The sequence below is a fragment of the Helianthus annuus genome, chromosome 12, assembly GCF_002127325.2.
Source record: "Helianthus annuus cultivar XRQ/B chromosome 12, HanXRQr2.0-SUNRISE, whole genome shotgun sequence".
In the NCBI taxonomy this organism is placed as follows: domain Eukaryota; kingdom Viridiplantae; phylum Streptophyta; class Magnoliopsida; order Asterales; family Asteraceae; genus Helianthus; species Helianthus annuus.
In genome coordinates this window covers 61,308,454-61,321,731 of record NC_035444.2, presented here as the reverse complement: position 1 = coordinate 61,321,731, position 13,278 = coordinate 61,308,454, and the positions used below count along the sequence as shown (strand labels likewise).

At 37.0% G+C, this 13,278-nt stretch overlaps 1 protein-coding gene across 1 annotated transcript; it reads left to right on the top strand.

The window, feature by feature from the left end:
- Positions 1 to 2,774: 2,774 nt before the first annotated feature.
- LOC110895094 (regulator of G-protein signaling 1) lies at positions 2,775 to 13,195 on the top strand. The gene is made up of 11 exons (XM_022142379.2): positions 2,775 to 3,133; positions 3,993 to 4,113; positions 6,098 to 6,161; positions 6,256 to 6,340; positions 7,121 to 7,194; positions 7,305 to 7,496; positions 8,068 to 8,156; positions 10,077 to 10,315; positions 10,975 to 11,099; positions 11,751 to 11,872; positions 12,643 to 13,195. The coding sequence occupies exons 1-11, from the start codon at positions 3,057 to 3,059 to the stop codon at positions 12,847 to 12,849; spliced, it is 1,395 nt and encodes a 464-aa protein (XP_021998071.1). The 5' UTR covers positions 2,775 to 3,056; the 3' UTR covers positions 12,850 to 13,195.
- Positions 13,196 to 13,278: the final 83 nt, after the last annotated feature.

Here is a 13,278-nt window from a genome sequence, read left to right as displayed (position 1 = left end):
GGTTTCCGGCAAGTTCTCATTGCTTATTATCTCTTTTCTGTAACACACCAATCAAGTTCACAATATCACACATGAATTTGGCCCCAAATAGATCCCAACAGATCTTGAAGATGACGGACACCTTGTCTCTTAAGAAGATGACGAACTCAACAGATCTTGAATATCTTTCTGTTCATTATCAAAGAACGAATTCAAGAAACCTATATTTAATGTTGAACTCGCCGGAAACACACACCGGACGCTTCAGAAGCTAGCCGGACGCATCCTGTGCATCATGCCTCACTCCAAGACGCATCTCGTGGCCATGTGTGAATTTTTTATTGTGTTTCGCTCACAGACGCATCCCGTGCTTGAAAGACGCATCCCAAGCTTGATGCGCCTCTCCACCGACACAGGAGGGTGCCAAATTTGAAAAGTGGTTTGGTCAAGCGACATTTTCTTTATTTTCCCTTAATTTTTTCCTTCAATTATAGATGTTGATATAGTTGTTGATCGAGCAGTATTTGTAGGTCGGCGGCAGTGGCGGATGTAGCTTATACAAGGGGGCAACGCCCGCTACGGCTTGGCACGGAAAAATTTGGAAAAATTAATGTAAATTTCGGAAAAATTTGACGTTTTTTCGATTTCGTTACGACTTATATATAAAACGTTACGGCTACGATCCGTTTCTAGATCCGCCACTGGTCGGCGGGTTGAACCCGAAATGCATCCGAAAATCATAACACCTATGAACCAGAATACAACATGTATTCATGGACAGTGACAGATCTAGGAATTTTTTCCGATTGATTCTTTTTGATAGATTCTCACTTTTTTTTAAATAAATTATACAAGGTTTTCACTAATTTTTTCTATCTTTTTCAAACCGAGTAGGTTTTAAAGAACCCAAAAAACAAGGTTGGATCCAGTCTTGCTCACAGACAACACAACCCGTCTGACTCAAGAAAAAAAGTTAGTTACTTTTCTTTACATATAAATACTTTAAAATTCTGAATTTACATATTACTTTTCTTTTTTATAAATACTTATGTTTATTTTAGCACTATCCTATGCCATTTTAAACTTTTATATTATACTAAACACATTATAAAAATAGGGTGGTGATCTTGACCATCCATTAAGTTAATCAAGGGGCTAAGATTAAATTAGGGAAATTGAAAGGAAGAAAAGAGGCGCGTGAGTTTGTTCAAGGGCATTCTAGTCAATCCAAGCCAATAGTTTCTCTCTCCTCCAATTCACCCCCATTTTTTTGAACGTTAATAACTCTTTCATACGACATTATTTTTTTATAAAAATTGCACAAAAAAACGAGCGTTTTTTTATCTTTAAAACGAGTATACTATTGCTATATTTTAAAAAAAAATTTAAAACTCAGTTGCGTAAAACGCAATAGAAAAACCACCAGTTACGTAAAACGCAATGAAAAAAAAACCTAAAAAATGACATTTTTCTAAAACGCAATGCACAAAAAACACAAAGAAATGACTTATTTGTAAAACGCAATGGCCAGAAAACACATAAAAATGTGTTTTACCTAAAACGCAATGCACCAAAAACACAAAGAAATGTCTTATTTGTAAAACGCAATGGCCAGAAAACACTTAAAATGTTTGTTTTCTAAAACGCAATGGAGTGAAAACACATAAAAAAGTGTTTTACCTAAAACGCAATGCACCAAAAACACAAAGAAATGTCTTATATGTAAAACGCAATGGCCAGAAAACACTTAAAAATGACTCATTCTAAAACGCAATGGACTGAAAACACCTAAAAATGTGTTTTACCTAAAACGCAATGACTAAAAACACTTAAAAATGTGTTTTTTCTTTTTCTAAAACGCAATAGTCAGAAACCACATAAAACTCTCTTATTTCTAAAACGCAATGGACACATAAAACTGTCTGTCACTGTGAACTGTCTGAATTGTCTACAAATTACTGTCTTCGAAATGAGCCAATTTCTGGAAAATTAATTTTTCTGATGCGTTTTTAGTACAGCAATTTAATCGAAAAAAAAATTTTCCGAGCTGACAACCCCAGCCAGGGGCTCTGCCCCTTGGACCCCGCCAGGGGCTGCCGCCCCCGGACCCCCGCAAAGATCGTAAAACGCAATGACTAAATCAAAAACCCAGATCGTGAAAATGAAATTAAAGAATTTCTTACATGGATCGAAGCTGATTTCTTCATCAATTGACGAAATTTGAATGATAGAAACACTTATCAACGCTCGAATCGAACGAATCGAGTGATTATCTCCAAAATCACCGGAAAAAAACGAGATTTTTTATGAAATTAAACCAGGTTTTCTTCAAAAAAAAGCTGAAGAACACGTTGATCGGGTTTTGAATCATTGATTGGTGATGAAAATCGCACTATAATGTAGTGATTATTGAGATAGAAAGTGAAGAAATAGTTGAAGATTGTGGGTTTTGAAAATGATGGGTTTTGAAGTTAATGGGTTTTGAAAAAGGAAGAAGAAAGAGTTGGATTGACTAAAATACCCTTTTCTCTTTATTTTAAAATTTGCCACATGTCATAATCCTATGACTTCCTATCCTTCCTAGCGAAAATTAACTTCCTATTTGATCTTTTCCCTATAAAAATATGATGTAAATGCAGCAATCTTCAATTTTATTCTAAACAGGTTATATTATGTTTAGTTTCATATTCTCTAACCTTTTATTTTATCTAAAATCACCAACTCTTCATTTTTTTTATATTTATTGGTGAATCTTTTGTCGATAATCTTTTCATGTTTCTTGAAATGTCATATCAATAACAAAAATGGCAAGTGATACGGGTCGAAAAATGTTCCAATTAGGTACGAACCGATATGGTACGCGATTCGGTTACCTAATGCGAACCCATTTAAATCAAACCCAAATATAGGATTAGGATTCGCACTGTGTGAAGAGGATGTGAATGCTTTAGTTGGTCAAAGGTCAAAGTTTCAAATAAAGTAAACTTGAGTTAAGTTGAGACTTTAAACAATTTGGGCAATTTTCCAACAACATTCCTCCGATCAACAGCAGCAGTTTACCGGTGACCGGCGATCAAATGACCGGTTGTGACGTCATCGGCGGTTGTCCGAGCGACTACGTTGCTCTTTCCGTCGCTATCCTCTCATTCCTACTGTACGTCACTTTCCCCCCAAATTTGCACATACCAAACCCTAACTCTATGCTTATTTTGATCAACACTAGATATCGTATGATTATATCAACATTGAACTCTGATTCGAGCTTTATTTGCTTCAGGATTGTCATTATTTGATATTCTTTTGAAATTCCAATTCTAACGCAGTTTCACATCGGATTTTGATGTCAGTTTTGATCTCTATTAAGTTATTAGATTGTTTAGAATGATGTTGATTTTAAGTGTGTATTGAATTGTGTTTGGAAAAGCGCTAGGTTTAACTAGGGATTAGATTACTACTACTAATACCAAAATTTAGTTAAAAACAAAACTGAATACTATATCGCTTATGTTCAGTCGGTACTCATACGGCATGGTATCGTTAAATATGCCGAGCAGGTACCATATCACATAGTACCGATACCCCTAATTTAGCTAAATTCAAAACTGAATACCGTACCGTATGTGTTCAGTTGGTGCCGTACCGGTATTTGGAACTTAATTTCTCATCCCTAGGTTTAAGGTCATGAAAGCTCTTTTAGTGTTGAAGATAGACAGATAGTTTGTATTTCCATATTAATCTTCTAATGTTTTGTGTAAAGTGAATGAGAAAATAACTAAATTGAGTTACAAGAATGGGAGTGATAAAGATAAACCCTACTGAAACTTAAAAGCGCCAGAGAAAACTCTAATAAAAGACTAATAACTATAATGAACATTTGCTAAGAATTTATTAATGGTGATTTCATGCTAGAAATGATGGATACAGAGGTTATATTGATTCTTATTGTGTTCCAAATTGTTGGTGCTCATAATATGCTATGCATGTTTATAATGAAGATAGTTTTTGTGTTGCAGCCTTTTATTGAGATCGACTTTGCCCTTTTTAATTCACAAAGTTCCTAGACCTAAAGGAAGTAGTTTTTGGATCCCAACAATTCAGATCGTGGCTAGCTTCAATCTTTTGCTGTCACTTGCGGTAAAGCTACTGATCCTTTTTATTAATCGTCTATGTTACTGATCAAATTAAACATCTAGAAGCATTGTGATAGCCATAGTTGTCAATAGTGATCGTAGCGATCGCTATAGCACGCTACTTAGCGTATAGGTATAGTGTCACTTTTAGGGTTGTAGCGATGGATGGCAAGAATAACGACACTTTATTTATTTATTTTTTTAATATAAATAGCAATTAAATATAGCTATAAAATAGCTGGATTTTAGGTTTTTGTTAAATATATACATGTAAAATAGCATATATGTCAGGCTATTTTGATATAATATACATATAATTTTTTTTTTTAAAAAAAATCTTGTGTATTGCTATTTATAAAATAGCCGCCCGCTATTTATTGCTATTCGCTATATAGCATATAGGTACCTCATCGCTATTTGTCGCTGTTCGCCATTAACAACTATGGTGATAGTGGTGGCTTAGTAATTTGAGGGTTATTGGAAACGGGTGGGCCAGGATTAGTTGCATGAAGCGGAGCTCCATTTTAGGACTTTCATGCACATGAATAAAAAAGAATCCACGTTCCCATTTCCCACCACCAGTAGTTTACCTTTAGTTTAACAGTTTTATTTCATGCTTTGCCGATTTGTTTTTCATGCTTTCTATGTAGTACTTAATTAATTTTATTCCTCTAATTTAGGACGTAAAGCAGTGCTATGTTTTTATATATATGTATTGAAATTTAGTGAGTGAAAGGGCAGTGAGTTTTGATTTTGAAAATGAATTTTGTTAATTTATCTCTTGAGTGTGAGAGTTAAATTGATTGTCTTTGCTAGCTCAATCGTGGCACGTTGAATGGCGTTCTTAGATATGATATTGATGAAACAGTGGTTAACCAAGAGAGGTTAATTCACTGGTCTCGTCAAGTAGGATTAATCCCTTATTTCCGAGGATCGGTGGCTGGATCGTCCGCTAGTCGGTCTCCTGCACAAGGGAAACAAACCATGACTGGTAACAAAGAGGATGGGGTGGGGGGTGCTCCTTGTTACCACTCTCCGGCGTGAGAATCAGTAATTTGCTTGTGAAGCAAAGTGTGTGATAGTAGCAGTAGTGAGAGAGTTGATAAGTGATACCTCAAACCTGATCCGGGATGGGCATTTATAGCCAAGGAGTGAAGGAGGGTAATTGCGTGGCTAGACTGACAACGCGCAGCCCCTTTGCAGGTGTGTCAGGCTTGTCGGTTATGGAGGTGACGCCACGTCCTACTGCTGATGCCACGTCTCACTGCGGTGTCAGTCTGTTGCTTACATGTGGGCTGACAGGCAACTGTCATTGGTGCCACTTGCTCTGTGGTGTCAGTCCCATTTGCCTTGTGGGCAGGATGCGGTGCCGCGCCGCATCGCTGCTCGCTGTAACTGCTGTTGTTTCCGCGTCCTTGCTCTGGCCAAGACATGTGCGGGATGCGGTGCCAGGCCGCATCGCCACTTGTGGTGACTGTTGCTGTTGTCCAGATCCCTTGTCGTGACGAAAATGTTCATAGGATGCGGTGCCAAGCCGCATCGCTATGTGTAACACCCATTTTCATACACAAGGTAAGTCTTCTCATCCCTTGACTGATTGGATTCGACCGCTGTGTTCGCGCGTGCCCGCACGGACACAGATAAGTTCTTGCCGGTGGGGGTTTTCGATGAGGGTAATGGTCACTCGCGGCCATGTTGGTGCGAGATCTGGGACCATACCCCTTCAGATATCTTAACCGGAGTGGTGATTTCTGTATCTTCGGTTGGACGTCGCAACCCTACCATTTCGTTTGGTGGTGATTCTGTATCCAAACGAGCCATAGAACTTCCTTAAATTTTATCGTTTGTTTTCGATCCGGTGTTATTCGGGCCGATTTATATCACATTGGAATATTCTAACATATCTATTTTTTTACTCCACGTTTTTGTATGTCCATTATTGTTGTCAGTTATCAGTTGTGTTAATATTTTCTTTATACGTTATGCAGATGTCTCTTAATGTTGTGAGGTTTCACAGGAAGCATTGGTGGCAATCCTGTTATCTCTGGGCAGGTTTATTTTCTTTTTCTTTAGTAACTAAAATCACATTATATGTTCATTTTCGTTTGGAAATTCATGTTCGCCTATAGTAACTTCTTGGTTTCAGTTTGGGTCAACGGTCCACTTGGATTTGGATTGTTATTGAGCTGTCGCCTTATTCAAGCAGCCCACCTGTATAGCGTATTTGTCAAGTAAGTTTTACATTTTTTAAAATTTTTTTTAGAGTAAAATGCTAAATTCGTCCCCCCCGAGGTTTGGGTTGATTTGCCTGTTACATCCAAATTTTTTTTTGTATCACCTGACGTTCTGATTTTGTTGCCATTTCCATCCAAATCACAAACCCAGTTATGGTTAACTCAGGGACGATTTTGGCAATTTACCCATTTATGTTTTTGTTTTTTAATTTTCTTTTTTACCTTTAAATAAAAAACAATAAAAATAATTATAATTATAATATATATACACGAACACACACTTATTTTTAAATTTTTATTTTTACCTTTAAATAAAAAAATAGATATTTTTTATTCATTTAAAGGTAAACAAGAAAATTAAAAAAAATAAGTGTGTGTATATACAATGTGTGCGTATATGTATGCATATATATTATAATTATATTTATTTTTATTGTTTTTTATTTAAAGGTATAAAAGAAAATAAAAAAACAGAAACATAAATGGATAAATTGCCAAAATCGTCCTAGAGTTAACGATACATTTTAACTGAGTTTGTGACTTGGATGGAAATGGCAACAAAATCAAAACGTCATGTGTCCAGATACAAAAAAAAAAAATTATTTTGGATGTAACAGGCAAATTAACCCAAACCTCACGGACGACTTAGGCATTTTACTCTTTTTATTTTTCGATACTTCTACTTGTTCTATTTTGCTCTATGAAAATACCATATAATCCAAATTGGGGTCGTGCATTTTTTACTTATGTTAAATTCTGCTGTTTTGTGATTTTCAGGAGGCGTTTATTTCCGATAAGATCATATATCAGTCTTCCACTTGCTCTTTTGCCCTGGGTAGCCTTTGCTACATGTAAGACAGTTGGTCTTATCTATGCATATACGCTCGTGTAGACATTCATGTATCTATCTTAATTACAGTTGTGCTATCTGTTAATGTTGGAGTTTGTTTGTTTGATGTAGTACTTCACGTTAAGCAGCCGTTAAATAATCGATGCCATATGGGGACTCAATGGGTTGGACCGTATATGTGTTTTCCTGTCGTATACATTGCTGCTTTGGTTTGTATTACTGGAGCCATTCATCATATTGAGTTCAAATTCGATGAGCTCAAGGACCTTTGGCGGGCCATACTCGTAACTATGTTTTCAGTTGGTACGTATTAAAATTTGGTATTGCATATAATTCTCTTTAAAGCTCTCATAAATTAAAATATGAGGTTCAATGAATTTAGATAATATGTTGAAGTCATAAATGGTGTAAATTCATCCAAACCCGAATTATAGATAAGTCATAAGAGTGAAGTGCACGGATGGCCCTTGTGGTTTACCAAAATTTTGAATTTGGTCCCTAGCTTTCCAAAAAGTACACGGGGTTCCTGTGGTTTGCACTTTGTAACGATGTGGTCCCCAACCAACAAATCTAAAGGTTTTAGCATGTCCAAGTTAGGGACTAAATGCGATACAAAGTGCAAATCACAGGGACCATCCGATACTTTTGGAAAAAAGCTGGGGACTAAATGCGTTACAAAGTGCAAACCACAGGGAGTATGCGTGTACTTTTGGAAAGCTAGGGACCAAATCCTAAATTTTGGTAAACCACATGGACCATCCGACATCCGTGTACTTTACTCTTTAGATGAATAATGGTAGTAACATATTGGCTTCATAAAAGACCGTGATTTAGTTCCTATTGGTTATAGAATTTTCTTGATTTTCCGTTTTAGGTGTATGGGTGGTTGCTTATGTTTTGAACGAGACGCATGAGGAGAAAACATGGCTTCAAGTCACCACCAGATGTTTGCTTTTAGTTGTGGTATGTTTTATTCCTTCCATCGAGGTGACAATTTCGACCCTTAGTTATATATGGGTCAATTCGGGTTATGCTTTATCTTTAACAGGTGAAAGAGGTAAGATAAACAAGATTTAGCTCAAAAAAGAAATGTCTCAAATAGATCGAAAGTCGCCCAAAAGTTCTAGGTGTTTTTTTTTGGGTGCATTTGCCTTGCAAATTTTTTGATTAAACAAGGAGAAACTTTTGTAAGAAAAATGTTCCATGTTAACCCGACCTTGGTTTTAAAAAGCGAGAGGCGCACAAAAGCGATGAGGTCTACAAATGAGGCGCAAAGCGCAAAAGCGGTGGGCTTTTCATACCCGAGGCGCAAGAAGATTATATAAATTTTTGTATATATCCCATAGGCTTTTAGCATCCCTTATCCAAAATATAGTTCTAAATAAGGTTTATATATCATATTACCTACATGTACAAGCCAAAAAACCTATTGTACAACACTTTCATGCATAAAAACAACACAAAACCACCCAAAATACATAAGGCGCGCGCCTCAGACCTCAAAAAACCCAAACAAATGCGCTTTTCTTGCGCTTTGTGGAAAAAGCGCGCCTCAAGTGCCCTGAGGCGCTGAAGCCTGCGCCTTAGTGCGCCTCGCGCCTAGGCGCACTTTTTAAAACCCAGAACCCGACTCATACAAAAGTTATCCGTTTTGATCTGTTAGACAACCCACATATAGGCTTGGCATATTGTGTCGCCGTGTCGGACACGACCTGTTAAGGCACAAACATGACAAGGTTTAGCTTAAAAAAGAATTGTCTCAAATAGATCGAAAGTCGCCCAGAATTTGTTTTAAATGCGTAAAAGCTCCTAAACTGTTTAACTCAAAAAGTTAAGGCATTTAATAATGTAAAAACAAAACAAGGACTTATGTGAAAGTTCAACAAAAGTTCTAGGTGTTTCTTTTCTTTTTCTTTTGAGTAATTTACTATTTTGGTCCCTGTGTTTTAACCGGTTTAACCCTTTCAGTCCAAAGATAAATCTTTTGATATATTAGACCCTAAGATTGCATTTCATAACGGTTTTGGCCCCTAATTAGAAAAAAGTAACATAGTTAGTGTTAGGGGCCAAAACCGCTATAAAATGCAATCTCAGGGTCTGATATGTCAAAAGATTCATTTTTGGACTGAAACAGGGGCCAAAATAGTAATTTACTCTTTTCTTTCGTTTTGTACATTTGCCTTGCAAATTTGTTGATTAAAAATCGAGAAACTTTTGTAAAAAAAATTGTTCCGTGTTAACCCGACTCATACAAAAGTTACCCATTTTGATCTGTTAGATAACTCACATATAGGGTTGGCATATTGTGTTGGACACAACCTGTTAAGGCACGAACATGATAAGACACAAACACGACACAAATCTTACCGTGACAGTTTTTCCAAACTCGAACATAACCTGTTAAGACACGAAAAAACTTACCAGCATGTCATACCTGTTAAGACACGAACACGCCCTGTACGGTTGGAGTGTCGACGCCGACCGTGGAGACGTGGAATTTAGAGAGAGATGCGGCTGCGATGTTTGATGTTTCAAAATTAGGGTTATGTTTTTCCTTTGTTCAGGCTGCGTATATCCAAACCCCACCCCACTTCCTATTTTCTTTTAAATAAAAGTTATTAACATGTCTTCGCGGGTGCTTAACATGTTAACGGGTTTATAACTTGTTTAGACACGCAAATTAACATGTCTTATCATGTTGACCTGTTTAAGACACGAAACTTGTTAAGGGTCAAACACGAACCTGTTAAGGTGGTGTCATTTCGTGTCGTGTTTTCGTGTCCGTGTCTGAAATTGCCAGCCCTACACATACCAGCTCATTTTGGAAGATTCAACTTTATTTGGATACGTTAACTAATATCTTTGTGGACTGTTATTCCATAGGCAAGTTTTCTTGTGGTGGCGTTCTTCTCAATTTCATTCTCTCACCCACTGGTGTCAGTTATGAGCTTAAACAAGAAGGAAAGCTTTAATTTAAAGACCATGGGGGAAGCTCTCGGAATACCTGATAGTGGGAGTTTGTCACAGAACGATGCAACTCTCGATGTCGATCCAAATGATCCGTTGGATAAACTTTTACAGAATAAAAGATTTCTGTTATCTTTCATGGAGTTTGCGGACAGGTCTTGTCTTCAACTCAATTATAAAAAAAAACGTGTGTCGAGGCTGTTGGGTAACGTGTCAGAACAGGTTTTGATCAAATTTGGTAATGTTTGGTAGGTTGTTAGTATGTCAAATATGATTACAATAGGTATATTGTTTCACGTAATAATCTAACCTTTAAATAAATGAAGAGTAAAGTACACGGATGGTCCCTGTGGTTTACCAAAATTTTGGATTTAGTCCCTAGCTTTCCAAAGGTACACAGATGGTCCTTGTGGTTTGCACTTTGTAATGCATTTAATCCCTATCTTTTTACAACCTTGTGATTTGCACTTTGTGACGCATTTAGTCCCTAACTTAGACATGCTAAAGCGTTTAGATTTGTTGGTTGAAGACTAAGTGCGTTACAAAATGCAAACCACAGGGACCATCCGTGTGCTTGTGGAAAGCTAGGGACCAAATCTATAATTTTGGTAAACCACAGGGACTATCCGTGTACTTTACTCAAAAAGAATTAGGAGGCCTTTTGCATTTAAAACACACTTTGGGTGAATTTCGACCCTTTTAAGCCAAATATTTGTTTATTATACCGGTTTGGTCCGTTAGAGATAAAAACATTACTCTAGTCGACCCGTTTACATGTATCTGAACGATGTCTTTCTTTACTCTATGATTTCAGTTGTTTGGCTGGGGAAAGTGTGCATTTTTACAGTGAAGTACAACAGCTTGAAAAAATACCCGTAACCGATCCTGTTAAAAGAATTTACATGGTGCGACACATTATCGAGAAGTACATAAGCGCAGGTATCACCCTCAATTCTCCTGTAGAGTCTAACTAGAGGTGGAAAATGGATGGGTTGGGTACCGGGCCGAAATTGGTTTGGGTCAGTCCGTGTAATTTTGTTTATATTTAATGCGGGTGGATCGGGTTGCCTCGACTTTTATACCTAAGTAATGTATTAAATATGATCAGAAAATCACTAATATATTAATTAATTTTTCTGAATAAAACAAAGCGTAAAATGCGATTTTCGTCCTTGAGGTTTGGCCAGTTTTGCGACTTTCGTCCAAATATTTGTTTTTCCGCATCTGGATCCAAAAGGTTTGAAATCTTGCCATATTCATCCTTAATGCTTGTACGTAAAGTGAAAAGACCAAATTGCCATTTAAATTAATAAAAAAGATGAAAATACCTCTGACTTAACGGAGAAAATGGATAGAGTTAACGCGCTGGATGAAAATGGCAAAATTTCAAACCTTTTGGATCCAGATGCGGAAAAACAAACCTTCGGACGAAAGTCGCAAAGCTGGCCAAACCTCAGGGACGAAAATAACTTTTACTCTAAAACAAATTAAGAAGTTGTAAGCATTTAGATACAATTTGCTTCAGATCACGTTCAGCTAATTCGACATACCCGTTTCGATATCTTATTGTCTTTCATTCTTTGCATACAGGCTCGCCAATGGAGGTAAATATATCTCACAGAACCCGACAAGAGATTCTCACAACTCTGGATCTTGCACACCCAGATCTCTTCAAGAACGCTGTGAATGAGTTGCTGCATTTAATAAACATGGTTAGTTTTTTTACCTTTTGAGAGGCCCATTTTAGTTATAAACATGTCGATTTGGGTAGTTTTTCACAAACAGGTCAAATAAAAGTTATTGCCAAAAGAGAACCTGTTTAACGGGTCAAACAGGGTGAAAGTCAGCAGAAGTCTACTTATAAAAGTACACGGATGTTCCCTGTGGTTTACCAAAATTTTGGATTTGTTCCCTAGCTTTTCAAAAGTACACGGATGGTCCTTGTGGTTTGTACTTTGTAAAGCATTTAGTCCCTAACCCATTTAGTACATGGATGCTCCCTGTGGTTTGCACTTTGTAATGCATTTAGTCCCTAACCCATTTAATACATGGATGGTCCATGTACTTTTGGCAAAGTTGGGAACGGAATGCGTTACAAAGTGCAAACCATAGGGGCCATCCATGTACTTTTGGCAAAGTTGGGGACTAAATGCGTTACAAAATGCAAACCACAAGGACCATCCGTGTACTTTTGGAAAGCTAGGAACCAAATCCAAAATTTTGGTAAACCACAGGAACCATCCGTGTACTTTACTCTTCATAAAATCTACAAAACTGTTTTTATTATAGGATTCACATTAGTATGGTAATTATACCGTTTCCGGTAATCATAACAAACACGTAATTTATCTAGTAGTTTCTTAAGAATTTTCAAAAATTATTTTTGGGTCAACCCAACCCCTTTTGACTCCTAGTGTCCAAAGTTAAAACTCTTAAACTAAACTTTTGATTTGTTTTTTTTTTCTTTTTGTTCCACTTATAGAACTTGGCAAAAGATTATTGGTCATCGATGTTCTTCTTAAAGTTTAAAGAAGAAGCTGCTATGAGAAGTGTTGATCGTGAACTTGAACAAGTAAACGGTTGGAACTTTTCTCCAAGGTTAAGCTCAGTTCATTGTCCCGACGACCCGTTCTACCAGATTCCAAGGGACCCACCTAGCAATGATGGTCATGGTTCGTACCTGCAGTGAGTACGTCAAATTACAAAAATGCCCTTGTATCAGTCTACAGAAGCAGCATTCTGGCTAAACATAAACTGGTCAACGTTTTGACCTAACCCGTTGGCCATGGCCTATAGGTTAGGGAGAAATATGACATATCAGTCAACCATGAATGCAAGGTGGTTAACCCTTAATAGGGGTAAGGTTGGGCCTATCAATTGACAATTAAGCTTTAAGGTCACATGAAGTTAGTAATCAGGCACTAGATCACTCAGATTTCTGCCATTTGTACCATTATTTGTATAGCACAATGAAATCATATAAACATTTGTATATTTTGTTATGGGTTTAATTTGCACAATGAAACTTGATACGACAATGTTTTTATAACCATACTGGTCATCAAACCGGCACTAGTTAGATCGATTAAGAAACCGGGAGATGTCATAACAAAATATG